General features: G+C 42.6%; 1 protein-coding gene across 1 annotated transcript in view; it reads right to left on the bottom strand.

Annotated features, from left to right (window-relative positions):
- Window positions 1-6,022: 6,022 nt before the first annotated feature.
- Window positions 6,023-16,546, bottom strand: part of ADNP (activity dependent neuroprotector homeobox) — a 198,655-nt gene continuing 188,131 nt past the window's right edge. Inside the window, exon 4 of the mRNA XM_085619145.1 lies at window positions 6,023-10,329. Within this exon, the coding sequence (XP_085475271.1) occupies window positions 6,979-10,329 (3,351 nt within the window). The 3' untranslated portion in view covers window positions 6,023-6,978. The remainder of the gene's footprint in view (window positions 10,330-16,546) is intronic.

Raw genomic sequence — 16,546 nt, 5'->3', positions numbered from 1 at the left:
AAAAACTTAGAACCACAACATGCAGACATCCTCAGCTCTCTCACTCCCACTGTCATTACTAATGACCACCGAATCGCTGCTTGGGACCAGCTCACCACACAGAGCACCATTGACATCAAGCACTCCGCCCAATCAGGAGCACCCACGGACCCCTGATCCCACCACATGTTCAACTTCGGCAGCAAGACCACCAACAATCTCACCGCCACCTTCTAAACATCCATTAACTCGGCCAACTACCCATATGAGTGAAAACACGGTCATCAAACCCCTCATCAAGAAATCGTCTGCCAAGCTCAAAGACTACCGGCCCATCTCCCTTTTCCCCTTTCCAGGCAAAGTACTCAAAATGGCACTCAACTGCCAACTCACGGAATACCTTGCCAATATGGATTCAGCACCAACCACAGTACAGAAATCACCATGATCGCTGCCACCGACATCAGAACCCATCTAGACTCCGGTGAAGAGACTGCCCTGATCTCCTCAACCTCTAGGCTGCTTTCGGCACTGTCCTACTACATCCTGATCAAGAGGCTTCATTAGACCGTAATCCAAGAGGACGCCCTCAAATGGATCACATTCTTCCTCGCAGGAAGAGCACAGAAAATCTGCTTTCCTCCGTTCACCTCAGAGCCCAAGAACATCTGTGTTGTCCCACCCTAAGCCCCACTCTGTTCAACACCTACAAGACAACCACCCACCCCACCCCCCCCCGCCACCCCCTCCCGGACAACATGGTCAGAAACCACTGACTGAACATCATCTCCTATGCAGACACCCAGGTCATACTCTCTCGCTGAAGACCCATGCACCACTAAAGGCCAACTTACACCTGTGGATAAGCAGCATTGCAGACTGGATGAAAAACAACTTCCTCATGCTTAATACAGACAAGACGGAAAGCTAATCTTCAGGAACACCACATCTGTGAAACTATTTCTGGTGGCCTGTTGAGCTGGCACCCTCTCCCACCCCTATGGACCACGCCTGGAACCTTGGCGTCATCTTGGACACTAAACTCATTATTAAGAACCAAATCCACGCCATCTCCCCAGCCTAATTCCTCACCCTTCGAATGTTCCAAAAGTTCTTCAAATTGCTCCCAGACTCCACCAGACACACTGTCACTCAAGCCATTGTTACCAGCTGCTTTGACAACAGCAACACACTACGCAGGTACCACTACTGACTTCCTTAAAAGACTTCAGACCATTCAGAACTCAGCAGCCAGACTCATCCTCACCCTCCCCAGATGGTCCCACATCACCCCTCATCTGAAGAAACTCCACTGGCTCCCCGTCCACAAGAGATGCTAATTCAAGATTTTGACCCACGCCTACAGTATCCTGCACAACCAATGACTAGCATACATCAACCACAGCCTGAGCTTTCAAAAACCCTACCGAAATCCTTTTCTCTTCCTTCCTCCCACACTCCCCCACATCTGCCGAAGCAACAGTGGAGTACACTCCTCCTACCTTGCCACAAAGTCCTGCAACACCACCTCCCTCCATTGCAGGACCTCACCGTCTCTCCAGGAATTCAGGAAACTCAAGACCTGGCTATCCACCTGATGCCACCCTTACAGCTTGGTCCCAGCAACTGGAACCCTTACAGGTGATTAGCTGAGCTGTATAATTCATGATTGATTGAGGTGTAATGAAGAGACCACATTAATGAGGAATTGGGATTGTTCTTAAGAGTACCTTATCTTTATAAGCCTGAAGCTCACTCATGCCTGATAAGTGTAATGGCTACTAGGATGGCTACTTTTCAGGAGGAGAATCTGTAAAGGGCACAAGTGAAGTGGTTTGAAAGGAGGGCCCATCAGCCTTGAGAATATTGACGTTCCAGACAGAGGCAGGTGGTACCCTGGGTAGAATGACCCTTTGCGCCCTTGAACAGCCAGTCATCTAAGTAAGTGAATTCATGGAGCCACTCCTCCTTAGGTGGGCGACTATCACAGCAAGGCTCTTTGTAAACACTCTTGGGGCTTTGGTGACCCCGAAGGGTAGAACCTTTTTAATGAAAATGCTGTACACGTTCCATAAACTAGTGGTGTGCAGGGTGGATTGGGCTGTGGAAGTAGGTGTCCTTCAGGTCAAGGGCAGTCACGGAGTTGCCTTGCTGTAGTAGCAGGATGGCATTCACATGGTCACGCTCCAGAAGTGCTCTAACAATGTAACTGATGAGGGGGCTGAAGATAGGGTGGTGGGATCAGTCCTTTTTGGGGATTAGGAAGTAAGGGAGTACAACCCTATGCCGCATTGACTTGGCAGTATTGGTTCTATAGCCTGTTAGGCAATTAGGGTGTTTACTTCCACTTGAAGGAGACCCTGATGATCTGGGGAAAGGGTGTGTAGGGAGTCTGAGGAGGGATTGCAGTGAGTTCCAGAGAGTAATCCTGCCATATGATGGAGGGCCCACTGAGCAGAGGATATATGCTGCCACCAACTAGTAAACTCCCTCTGGAGTCTTTTTCCCAGACAGGTATTTGATTGGGAGTGTGTGTAAATGAGTCAGTGCTTGGCAGTAGTTGCTCCCTTTACTGTCATATTTTCCTCTACCCCTCCATTTGTTCCCCCTGTATATGCTTGTGAAGGGGTTTGTTGCTGCTGCATCCTCTGATTGGAGGGTGCGGCCTCAGAAGAGGTGGCTTTAGCACCTCCTCTAAACTGATACCTGCTATAGGCATCCCGGGCAGGAGTCTAATTAGCCACCATGGCTTTGTCGGTATCTGAATCCTGCTAATTTGTTTTGAGCATCTGGTCAACCAGATGTCCAAAGAGATGCTCCCCATAGAAAGGCAAGTTGAGCAGATGATGCTATACTTCGCGCTGAATAAGAACACCTAATTTAATGCTGCGCGCTGTAGTGTCAGCAGCGTTCAGGACACATGGAACAGTGCTGTTAGATATTACTTTCCCCTTAGCAACATGCCCTTGGCCTCACTTTCTGGACTGTTCTAAGAGAGGTTCCTGACTGAGCAGCAACCCGCTTACCTGCCACATCTATCATCCTGCTCTCTTTGACCGGTGGAGGCGCATCACTGGTGTCTTGGGCACTGGCACGCTACCTGGCTGTATGCACTACCAGGGAGTCTAGAGAATTTACCCCCAATTTATGTTGCGTCTGAGGGTGAGGAATTGTATTTTTTGTCCAACCTTGGGGTGACCGCCCTGGCCTTGTCCAGCTCCTTGAATGCCTGGTGAGCAGTTTTCAGCTCTTTAAAATAGGGAGGAACTGCATGGAGCGCAGGGTGCAAAATATAGTCTCTACAAGCTAATCCTCATCCTCTTGAATTTTATGCATTTCTAATTTTTGATAAGAGGCTACCCGATGCAGGACCTCATGGTATGAGGTGGTGTCATCTGGTGAGGATGGCTTAGCCAGATAAAGGTCTAAATCAGTATTCCCAGGTGTGTCTATATCATAATCATACTACAGGGAGTGTGCTGCAGGTCAAACGGAGCGTCCTAGGGATCATGTGGACAGCTTGGGCTGTCTCATCAAGGACAGTATGTGGAGAACCCTTTGGTGATTCAGAAAGAGGGGCTGTAGGCAGAGGAGGCAAAACGTGGGGGTGGGTGGGAAGGATGGAAGTGGGGAAGGAGGTGGAGGGGGACGCTAAGGACCTGTGACCCAGTATGGTGCTTCTCTATTTTGGCCAGTGACTCAGGCTGCAGCTCAAGAGATTCGTCAATAGCAAATTTGGTCCTGGTCCTCGCATGCAGTGGAGGACGGAGCTCTGGGCACCGGGTGCTTCAGTGCCAATGGTTGTTTCTGACACACTGGCGCTGAAGGAGTCTTCAGAGCCAAAGAGTATTTGAAGGGTGTTCTTGATGCCGGCATGGGAGGAGTTGTCGAGTCGGGGCTTCAGTTATGTTTCAACATTGGAAGCTAGTTTGGCATCCAAGCATAGTTAAAGTGCCGACCATGGCGTCTAGACAGTGGCGGACCCGAAGCCTGATGTTGGGCTCCAGGGCTTGATGCCTGAACCAGAGGGTGGTGCTCGGCCTCCGTTTGGTAACAGGAAGGTGGGGCAGGAACACAAGACGGAGGTCTTCCTCATCTGAATCTTGAGGGGTCATGAGGTCTTCAGTTTCAGACCCAGAGTGGGAACTGGTCTTGGAACGGATACGCGGGAGGCTGGAAAGCCAAAGACCCTGGCTGTGGTACTTGTTAGACGTTCTGGTTGCCAGAGATCAGGGGTGTCTTCCCCCTCCTGCTGTGCCATGGGTCGACGAGCAAGGTGTTGGTCTCAGTGATATTGCAGTTTTTTTGTTTTTTTTTAAATCGAAGACAAGGCAGACAGAGCAGAAGACTTCATTATGGTCCAGGGACAGGAAGGTTACAACACCTGGTTGAGGTCTGTCCAGGGATATTTGGCTCAACACTGTGGACAGTTGTGAAATGCACTGTTTTCCATTACAGATTGGACATATTTAGTGCAGAAGACAATGGAGGAGGCCCTAAAAAGGCAAGGCCCCAGAGGAGCCAATAAAAAGGCAAGGCCCTAGACGAGGCAACGAAGAGATCACGGCTGTTGAGAGAGCCGGGGTAGGAAGATGACATTGAATAGACAGTATGCACTCCGAAAGCTTTACCTACTGGTCTGGAGAATGCAAACAGGTCCGAAGACTTACACTGAGAGGCATCGACCTAGAGCTCAGTGGAGACGCAGCCGAACCAGTCAGTGGATAAAAACACAACCCAACAATGGAGCAGATGCCCATGCGCATTACCAGTAATAGGTGGAGTTGTGCCTCTAAGACGACTTTGAAGAAAACCAACTTGACCAAATACTAGATGGCAGGATCATGCACAGGATGTGTATCTACAGCTACACATGCCACAAACTTTAACAGTTATTCTTCTGACATTATTCCCATGTCACTAGGTTTCCTCAGCTGAGAATACTACACAAACTAAGTCCTTACATGTGCAAAAATACTACACAAAAATGGTTCTCAGAGCCATAGTGTGGTGGTACCAACACATTTGTGTCTAAATGGATAACAAGTGAAAATGCGGTTGTGATCCCTTTGAAACAGTAGGGATGAGAACATTTGTGGGTCTACCTATGTAAACAGGTTCCTGCACTACAGGAACCCTTTCACAAGATGAGCTTTTCATCATATAATTTACATTAATGGGCCAATATCATTAATAAGATCTGTGAAAGACCTGTAATACATTTAGTGTAAGGGTGAGTGACAGAAAATAACTGAAGCTCTGCTGGCCCTTTGGCACGTCGTCCAGTCCCTCTGTTATGTGTCTTGCTGGAAATAGGATCTTCATTCTGATTCAGACTTCCAGAAAGGTTTATCCGCAGTGGATGGATTATGATTATGTTGATGGTGTGGTCTGTGTCACGTGCATTTCAGGATTGTTACGGGGATCCCTGTGAATGATATCCAATAAACATTACAATAAAAACAAATGCTTTCAAAGTCTTAGCATAAGACACAATCAGGTGAAAAGCATATGAATCTACAACACACTGCGGTATAGGTCAATGCTTTTTGGCTTCTTGAGTCCATGAAATTAAGCAATGCAGTCAGTTAACTCAGATGTATACTTTCCTCTGCAAGCACATATGAAGCAGGTCTTTATTGATTATCTACATTTCTATGAAAACATACCTCTCCAAGACCAAGAGAGTAATTTTGTATCCAACAGTCACCATGCTATATTACCTGCATGTAACTTATCATTCAGGTCTTATTTTTTGGATCTTCTTCTGTCCAGGGCCCCTGCTACAAAATGCCGTTTTCTGGCTGGATAAATGAGAAATCCTGAATGTTTATTGCGAAATTCTTTATTTTTGTAATTCCTTTCAGCATAACAGCTGTATGCCAGAATGACTGCAAGCTTTTTCTAAGCATTGGCTTCTTTTCATTTGAAAAGTGTTAGTAACTGTACTTACAAGAAAATGTATAAATAAGATATAAAACTGAATGTCATGAAATACAAGTAACATTGATATTCTTTCAATAAAGAAAATGTTTACATTAAGCACAATACAGCATTTTATTTAGATGCTTAAATGAATACAAAGAAAATAAAGATCACAAAATTATACATACTACAACGTGTCATACTATATGGTATAAAGGAATACAACACCAAGTAGGTGTTAACTAAAGAATAACTAAACATTCCAAAGGCAGCACGTGTTGGTTTGTGTGTGCTGTCTAAACACAATGCACTTTATACAGATTTAAAAGGTGTCAAAATTGTAGTTGCAACTTATTTCTTGCATGTAACTACACCATGAAAACTGATCTAAAATACCAGTTTGTCAACAGCTGTCATGTCAAGGATATTCAGAAGAAAAATGCTATAATACAGTTTAGAGTCCAGATATATTTTAATGTTGCTGGCCTCTTTCGCGATTGTACAGGTTATGTGCAAAATCTAGGTTTGTCAAAAGATCATACTATAGCTGTTTCAAGCTTTTGCTAGGTAAACTAGATACAGCATTTATTACACAGCAGGGCAACACTAAAAGGAGAAACAAATATATGTTGGGTTCACAAGAACAAACATAAGCTTCACTTGAATAGGTCTAAAAGACTGTACAAATATACATTTCAACTATTCAGAATGAATACATGAAAAAACTGTAGATTTGACTATACAGGTTAAACTGGTAGCTCATTTGTTGGGTCTAAACTACCAAGTGAATAAGGGTGTTTGAAGAGACACAAATGAATGTACAATATGTGAAAAACGATGACAGAAGAAAATGAACGTGTGTGTTTTTGAGCCACCAACATCTTTCACATTTTTACTGTGCTCATCACAGCGTCTCTCATGCAACTTCAGTCCACTAACTGCATGTTTGAAAATATTGACTGGAACACAAATGTGGCCACATTTTCACCAGCTAAATGGTATAGCATTGAGGCAGTAGCAATTTCAGGCTTGCTGAAAAAACAGTTTACACCCAAGTTCTTTTTTTTAAACAGCTTATACTTGTTGGCTACTCAACCCCACCCCAGATAAACTGCTGAGCATTGGTTCATCAACACCATCAGTCATATTGTCAAATTGCTCCCCATCTTCACTGTCCATTGTGCTGTTTTGCCATTCCATTTGCTGATTTGATGAGCTTTCTTCATTTTCAGTTGCATTTCTTAGAGGTGATTGCTTTTTAAACCAAAATTCTTCTACCTTTTTAAATGAGCTTTTTTTCCATTTTGATGGCTCTTCCTCACTTTCAGAGAAAGAAGCATTAGTTTCAACAGCCGGTTTGTCATCATTGGCATTTTCACTCATTGATGAATCATGTGTCCATGTTTCTCGCTTTACCCTAGTAGGGCCATCTTCAACATCAGATACTTGTTGCGACCCTGGTCCACTTGGAGAATGTGAACCTTCATCATCTGACGTACTAGGATCTTCTTGAGCACCTTCACTATCTGAGCCATCAGATGTGTTTTTGGGTTTATTAGCAATATCAGTCTCTTCATAGATGGAGGTTTTCTCTTTTTGGTCAGCCTTTTCTGGCCAGTTCACAGAATGTTCTGCTGCAGTTTCCTTAGATAAGCTGTTAGAGTTTAAGACCTCAGCTGGAGACGTCACTTGGGTATCAATTGGTGAATCTAAGTTTTCATTGGGTGACCCTACTTTCTCACTTGGAGAAGATACCATGTTCTCCCTTGGAGACAATGTCAGGTTTTCTTTTGGAGACAACGACAAGTCCTCCTTTGAGGACATCTGTTCCTGTTTAAAAGATGCCGTCTCCTCTTTAGAAGATTCCACCCCCCCTTTTGGACTCTTCTCAATACTACTATTATGATCATCAATGCTTTCATTAAGATCGTCATCAACATTTTCACAACTGTCAGAGGAGCTTTCATCTTTATTGGTATCCAAGTTCAATTTTTTATCAACCGTTTTGCTAACATTTACCCTTGTACCATTTTCATCATGATTTTCAAACATCCATTCAGCACCAAACTCCATTTCATGTTTGACTTTGTTCAGTTCTTTCATATTAAATCCAAGTAGCACCCCTGGTTTGTACTTTTCGCAATCTCGAACACATTTCTTTCTTTTATTGCTAAAATGGGACGCAATATCATTTTTCCATAGCCATAAACTTGCAGCTAGTTTCTCAATTTCCCGTCTACTTGGATAAGGCTGTTTATTGAAGTAATTGGTGAGAAAGGTTTTTCTTGCTTCATAGGAATCATCTTCATGACCTTTGGGATCTATAGCAAGAACAACTGGTTCCCCAGGCTTTTCATCAAAGATGGCGGGTGTATCAGTCTCATCATCAAGTTTCCGCCTTTTCATCAACGCCATTTCCACATAGTCAACTGGACGTTTCACGGGTGGTGTTGTTGGAGTTGAGTTTATCCTAAGAGGAGGATTCGTTTTTTCTTGCCCATTTTGTGTCTTTCCAACACCTCTGCAATGAACGAGGTGCAAGGTTATCGTTGAGGCGGTCATGTTACTTGTGTAAACACCAAGGCAATGTATACACTTGTATGTAAGTTTTTTCTCAACAGGATGAACTGTCTGGATTACTTGATGTCTCTCCCTTAAATGATGTGCAAGAGCATCAGATATGGGTCCCTTCAAGATTGAAAAACAGAGGGGACAAAGTGTTTTGCCCACATCTTTTTTATAAGGTACAGCTGCCTGGGGTGGACTTTTCACAGGTACATCTATCTTTTCTGGAACTTTGGGTTGTGGCTTCGGAAGAATAGTTTGGGTGTTCTGAGCATGATAAGCTACAGATTCAGCGGGAGCATCTCTCAGATTGTATGTGGTTACTAGTAAATGTATGTTTGTGTGACTACCCTGCTGCAATGTTAAGTCGAAAGTCAAAGTTGAATCAGTTTTTGGACCCATTTCCTCAGTGGGGTGAGCTGTTCTCATGTGAGCAGCCATCTTTTCAACATCATTGAAAGTTGAGCGGCAGTAAGGACAAGAAAGACCATGGATTAACATATGATTAAGTAAGGTATCGGTAGGCAAATAACGATTACAGTACAGACACTTGCTAGTAAAATTGTGTATTTTCATTATATAGTTAGCTACTGCAGGCACTTTCTCAGCCTTGTGTTCTTTTTCAAAGTGTACACTGTACACATTTTCAGGAAACAACTCATTGCAGATGGTACAGATTTTCCACTTCTGCGTTGATGAGGGATTTGCTGCAGCAGCTGCTGCTGCAGCAACAGCTGCAGCTGCTGCTGCAGCTGCTGATGTAGGCTTTGTGCCAGACTGAAGTAGTGATCTTGCTGCCTGATGTGAAGTCAATGATGCATGCTTCAAATGAGCTGGCAGGCCACCAGGCGAATTTGTAGATGGAAGAGAGTATCTAACTGGCCCTGGGGATCGCTGATCTGTTCCAAGAGTATAGGGCCTACCATTGCCACCAGGCATCAACTGTTTCATTGCTTGGGATTGAGGGGTAATAGAGCTTGTTATGTTTCCACCGAGGGACAATCTCATCTGATGTCCACCATAGGTTTGCTGTACAGATTTGACCGCATAGCTATTCTGTTGGAGGTGAACATTTGACATCATGTTAACCCCTGGTGAATTTAATGAAGGCTTTGGTATGCTAAGTCGATTTACCATTTGTTGTGTTGGAAGATTTCGTACATTTCCACCAGACATTGGAGACATTGGTGACATTGGGCCAATTCTTTGAGGCATTCCCAATTGCTTTTTATCCTGTGCTTTTGGGGCTATCATCATTAATGGTTTTGATCTTGGAACTACAACATTAGTATGCCCTATCATTGCAGTAACCTGATATCCTATTCGTTCATGGTCTTCGATTACATGCTGCACTAAAGCTTCGTAGGATTTCGGCATGAAAAGGCATCTTTTGCAGTGAATATTACTTTCTTCTCTGGGACTAGAATTTATAGAGACTGCACCATTCAGCGACTTTTCGGCTGCCTTCGCAACATAAGGTGCTGCAACGTGTTGAAAATGTTCCCTGTATATGTGCTTTCTAACTACTTCATATAGAGGATCTCGGTAAGTGCACTTCTTACAGTAATAAACTGCTTGTTCTATGCTGTCAGCCTGCTTAGCTTTAAGAACATCCTGTTTATTCTTTTCTTTGAAACTACTGATGGCTAAACTTTGTGCAACGGCATTTGGGGCATGAAATATTTTTATGTGCATTTCCAAAGTCTTTTTGGCCCCATTGTAGGTACAGTATGGACAGTTGAGCAGGATGTTATTTTCAAAGTCATCATTATGAACGTTCCGGAAGTGACTTTTGTATGCAGAAAAGAACTTTGTAGAAAAAGGACAAGCGCTGCAGCAAAACGGTTTCGTCCGGTAGTCCTTTAAAAAGAAAACAAGATTTCAGTTAGATCTAGATTACAGCACATACATTACAAAAAATTCAAAGATAATATCACGGTAACAAATCTCAATTGCTGTCAAAGGTAATCTGAAGCAACACAATTTGAAATCTAGAAAATGGGTCTCTTAGTTCCAACCGATTTGAGGCTTACAACTTTGGGGAGAAACTGGAAACCACTTCCAAAGGCAGTCATTAATGTTGTGCGACACACAAAACAGAAGGTATGTTGGGCTCATGGATATTCAAATCCTTTTTTTTTTTTGTTAAATAGTTTTCAGAAGCTAAGTTCATTTCTAGTTGCTTTTTGACTCTGCTATTCATCACAGTCAATCTTCACTACATTGTTCAAGGATTTAAACTATTGGTACAAGTAAGTATGATGTAGGAGCTCAAAACGGATAACAGAGGTAAACTTTCTCACTAACAATATGATAAAAGTGTTGCGTCATCCACTAACAAACTTATGATAAATCTAATGGAATTTGTGTGAGCATGACCTGATGTTAGAGACCAGGGCTTTTTCTTATTCAATTTTTCCAAATAGACTGTAAATTATTTTGGCAGTAGTGATAAACTCCTAAGAAAGAAAACTAAAGTCCTTAAGCTTTTTTTAACACAAGAAGATCTGAAGCCGATGACCAGACGTTTTGCTGAAAGTTTCAATTAAAACGGAAACATCAATTACCCCCTTTAGCGCCCTACTGGCCCATATATAGAGGATAACAAGTATCTAGAACACCCCTTATGGCACTCATCAATGTTAGGGGAAAGAGGGACAAGTGTCAGAATATGGTCTTATAGATTACCTGTACAAACATTTAAGAAAATGCCTGACAAAGGTGTGGTCAGTGAGCCAGCCTGTCAATACAACCCTTATGCCTGTTCACTTTTCATCAGCCAAGAAGACCCACACCATTTGGACATTCAGCATGCACTAACCTGCTGCTGTCTTGATAGATCTGAAACCTTTAGATGTCCCACCCATCAATGTTGCAACAAGGTGGTTAGCGGCACTCATCACAAAGCTATCTACTCCTCAATTACCTTTACTATCTTGCTAGATAGCATATGTGCACCCGCTACTACAATAAAATAGCAACAGTGCCTTTCTTTATAATGTTCAATCAAAGCTATGTGTAGGGCACTCGAATACGGCTACTTCACCTAGAAACCATGCTCTTTTCAAGCATGAGGTCCTAACAAACATTCTGATTGATTTCACTTCAAACACCCAGTCTACTTTTTAACTGGAAATATGTCCCATTGATTGGTAATACCAGCACTAACAGGACACTGAGGACCAAGTTACTTTTCCTGTGTCTCCTGTATTCGTAATCCGTTTCACTACTCTTTTTAATCCTTCATTATTAGCATGCTCATTATTTGGCTGCCTTTAAGGAGGTTCTACTAAAGGGGTCGTATCTTATGGAGATGGGTGGAATGCACTGGCATTCATGGATGCATGTGAGATGTTCATGCACTGGTGGACAAGCCAAAGAAATACATTTATCTACTAGGAAATTTGAATGTGCTACCCACATGTTCAAAATAACAGAGGTAATGCAAATTAAAAGCATCATCATAGACACTCCTTCACAAAACATGTTGGTGCAATAACATTGAAAAAATGGGCTGCAAACGCGCCAGTTCGAAATCTATCTCACAACCATATTACTTCTCTACAAAAATAACACGTGGTTACTTTAGTCGAGTACTGTGAAATCTAACGTAAAGCAAATTACTTACTCAGAAATCAGTAGTCACCCCATGAGTTTGGTCGTGCATGCTTAAGGTAAGAATTGCATGTGGTCCATGGACACAGGATCCGTATTGTGTGACTTGAGCCAATGAGTTTGTTTAGGAGTTACTGTATAAAAGGAGTTGCATGCGATTCCTGAAAAATCTGGCATTGAGCCACTGATCGTGTTCCCAAGTGGGAAACTTCTTCTCTAAACCTTAGAACGCATGTCCTCAGGCGATGTCTCCCAACCAATTACAGCAGTTTCAACACCACACAACTGATAAAGGATCAAAAAAGAAGTTCCATTTCATTGCCACACAATGAACTTGCTTACATGTTGTTTTGAACTCGCTCATAAATAGGCAGTTTTTCCAAGAATTTATTAAAGTTAGAATTTTGTTTTCATATCAATTTTGTTTTCTCTCCGTGAAGTACATTATTATGCTTATTCTTTAGGCAGCCTGATTTCTCCCCTCCCCCCCCCCTCACTGAAAAGGGTTTGGGGCTCTCTCCACGACCCTCTAATTAACGACACTCCGCGGCACCTTACTCTTTAACACTCTACTCCTTTCTATACCACTGCATGACGCATTCCCTCTATGCCACCCCACTCTACTTCACCACACTGCATGACACTACACCACTCCACAGCCCTCCAACCCACTACCTTCTAATCCAATAATTTTTAGCCACGCGGAAAGGCAACCACACTGGTGTACAATAAGGATAAACCACAATGGCAAAGCCAATAGCTCTTACATACGCGAAACCGATTTGCTTTGCCAATGGTTGTTTCTATTCATCATCATAGTGCTTCACATGCTGACAGGGAGTGGGGAAGAAGCTAGGGACACACACACGTGCTCTTCCGCCTGGTTGTTGAGATTCTCCATTTCAGATTGTGGCGATCCTGGAGCGAGAATGGCATAAAGCCTGCTCTGTTGAGATCTGAGGTTAATATTTTCAACTTCCTCTCCCACTGGGCTGAAGAGCGATTATTCCACAGAACAATTGATTCCAAGAGGTTTGCTATCTGAAAGTGTCCCTACGAAAATGTGAAAGGCCTAGTTTCAGAGAAAATTCCTGAAACATGCAAGATCATATTTTCTGCACAAAGACTCAATAGTCCCATGTACAGGGTGTTAATGTGGCTTTTACTTGGACTGGTAAATGTGTATCCGCTTAATAAGGAAATGGCTGCTAAACAGACATTCTATTTTATTTACTTACCTTGAAAAAGTAATTTCAGATGCCAGGTCCTTGAATTTGCATGGTATGATTTTCAGTCCTGTTCAAGTCATATGTACCATCACCAGAAGAACAAAGAATAGCCACCAACTCCATTTCTGGTCATCCAACCTACGTAAAGCAAGCTGCGTCTCTTTAAATGTCACATGCTAAACAAAAAGGAAGTTGATATCACAAGGAGCACATCAAAGCATATATTGTACAAAACTTTTTGCTTCGGTCTCTTCTCAAATGCTGGTGACATGGATTAGAAGGATCATGTCCAGGGCCACTAGAATTATGTGATTGTGCAGCCAAGGTGTTTTCCGCATAATTATTTATCAGCCGCATTTGCCACATAATCCATTATCTGCTTGATAATAATAAAAAATGTGTTTCTACCTCAAATGGTTCAAAAGTTACTAAAACGGAGAGACTTGCGTTGCCGCACAGTGACACGGCCCTTTGCAAAGGTTGACTGGTCACCTTTCTGCTGCTTATTGGGATTTAACAGGTACTAATGAGGTATTGATGGTGGTGATGAGGATTTATGTCCGATATAGCGCGTATAGTTTACCTGTAAGTGTAGTTTTGAAGCATCTTCTGGAATCACATGCTGTGCATTATTCCACCATCTAGTAATTGGGTTCGGAACTCACAACTTTCTTGTAGTCCTTCTGAATTTCTTTGTTGGTGGGAGTCGATGGACCCCTATTTGGTGTACCATTTGACGTCATACTGCTTTCTCCGGTAGCTCCCACCATTGGTCTCCATCTTCATATTTTTTTTGTTATGTTGCTTCTTCCATCCATCTTTTTGGAGGAGGTGGGTGGGTCGCTTGTGAATCCAGAAATTCCTCAAGCTGCAAAACAATACTAACCGGTAAGAAACAGTTTTGCAGTGTGAATCTTTTCTGGATTCACATGGTGTGCATTGATTTTGTAGCTATTTCTAACTTTGCGGTTGTTAGGTTGAAGATCGGCATTGATTTGTAAACAGAGGTTGTAAGAGCCTTCGTTTACTTGTGCTTTGTTTATTTGTATTTCAATACAGTAATGTCTACTGAACGTGTGTACAGATGACCATGTTGGCTGCCATACATATTTCCTGCAATGGTGTATTTGCCATGAAATGCAATGGTATCTCCTCTCTTTCGTGTTGAATGTGCCTTAGCTCCTACTCTTCATTTTCCTCCAGCATGTGCGCTACAACTGAATTGTTTTAGCAATCCATCTTGCGATTGTGCTCTTAGTTACTGGTCTTCCCAAAAAACTATTTGCAAATAAAATGAATGGTTGTTGAATCTTTCTACTTGGTTTTGTCTTTTCTATGTAGTGCCTCATGGCCCATCTTGCATATGTGTGCAACGTTCTGCATTTTCGGTTATTAGAAAAGGTATTTGTATACTTTGGTTCATATGAAACAGTAAAATGACTTTTGGTGAGAACTGTAGGTCTGTCCTCATGACTAGCATGTCTTTATGAATTTGTAAATATGGTTCTTGCATTGTGAGTGCTTGCAACTCACACTGCGAAGGCAAGTTGTAACTACAAGGAATGCAGCCTTTAAAGTTAGCAATTGTAAAGTAGCCTGGTACAAAAGTTTGAAAGGTGTTTTCATTAATTGTGTGATTAGCAAATTTAGATCCCATGTTGGGGCCAGTACCTTTCTTGGTGGAGCTATTCTTTTGGTTCCTTGCATAAAGCTCTTATTACCGGTGATGTGAAAAAAACTTCTCCCAATATGGCCTATTGTGTAAGCCACGATTGCTGCTAACTTAACCTTTAAAGATGCATATGTTAGTTTTCCCCTAGAAGATGTGTTGAAACTGTTAACACATTCTTGTCCTTAGTATTCTTTCTTATTAGTCCATCTTTAGTACACCGTATCTTCCACTTTACCATGTAACACTTTCTTACTGCTGGCTTTCTTGCTTCTTTTAGAATAGCCATTATGCTTTAGGAATCCTACATCTACGTCCTGAGGAGCCATGCTGCTAGACTCAAAGCCTCTTGTCCTGTGAGTAGGATCCTTCCACTGACAAAAAATCATGTTGGTTTAGTAATTTTTTTTAGAAGTTCCCTTGAGCTAGTTTCATTAGCTCTGAAAACCAGGTTTGTCTCGCCCACTGTGGTGCAATTAATATTAGTGTCATCCCGATAATTCTGCATGTGCTGATCATTCTGTGCAATAGAGGCATCCTGGGAATAGCGTAAGCAAATGTCCCCGACCAGTTGATCGGAACGTGCATTCCCCACAGATAGGTGGTATGGTTGTCTGGAGGCAAAGCTTTGGAATGTTTTATTTTGAAGGGACACAAACCAATCTATTGTTGGCGTTACCCTTTTCGAAAAGATCCTTTTGACTACCTTCTGGTTCAGGTTCCATTCGTGGGACCATGAGGCTTGTCTGCTCAATCTGACTACCTAAACATTGTCCTTTCCTGGTACATGGATTGCTTGGATTTCCATCCTCCTCTGTATTGCCCATTCTTAAGAGTTCTTGGGCTAGCTTTGATGGAGTCCCTCCCCATTTGTTAATGCAAAACATCGTTGTGGTATTGTCTGTTTAAATCAATATTGTCTTCCCGAATAGCTCTCTTTGGAAAGCTCTCAAGGCTAGAAAAAAAAGTCTTAAATTCCAGGATGTTGTGGTTTTTCATGGCATCCTGCTCCTTCCAGATGCCACAAACTTTGAGAACGCCCATGTAAGCTTCCCAGCCCAGATGTGAGGTCTGTGGTTGTCACTGTTGTGGAGCTGGCTGTGCAAATCTCTTTCCCTGAGTTGTATAAGATTTGTTCCACCACGCTATGTCTTACTGTACTTTTCGCTTGACAACCACTAGATCGTTCCAACTTCCTGTTGACTGTGACCATTAGTTTTGTGTCCATTTCTGTATTGGTCTCATATGAAGTCTTGCATATGGAATTAAAGCGATGCATGATGCCATCTTCCCTTCTAATTTCTTCACAATCCTCACTGTCAAAACTTGCCCCTTCCGGCAAAGGTGAGTTTCTGTTAAAAGAGATCGTGCTCTATTTTCATTGAGAAATGCTTTTCCCTGTATCAATTTGATCTTTGCTCCCAAGTAGATCTTCAGTTCTGGAGAGGACTTCTCCATGTTTATCAAGAAACCCAGTGTGTAAAGGGTCTTCATTACCTGTTGAATATCTTCTGTGCACTTGTTGTAAGGGGTACTCTTGTTAGCTTATCACCTATGAATGGAT

The sequence above is a fragment of the Triturus cristatus genome, chromosome 7 (genome assembly GCF_964204655.1).
Source record: "Triturus cristatus chromosome 7, aTriCri1.1, whole genome shotgun sequence".
NCBI lineage: Eukaryota > Metazoa > Chordata > Amphibia > Caudata > Salamandridae > Triturus > Triturus cristatus.
Note: the sequence above shows the minus strand (reverse complement) of the source record. Positions and strands in the feature narration are given on the sequence as shown.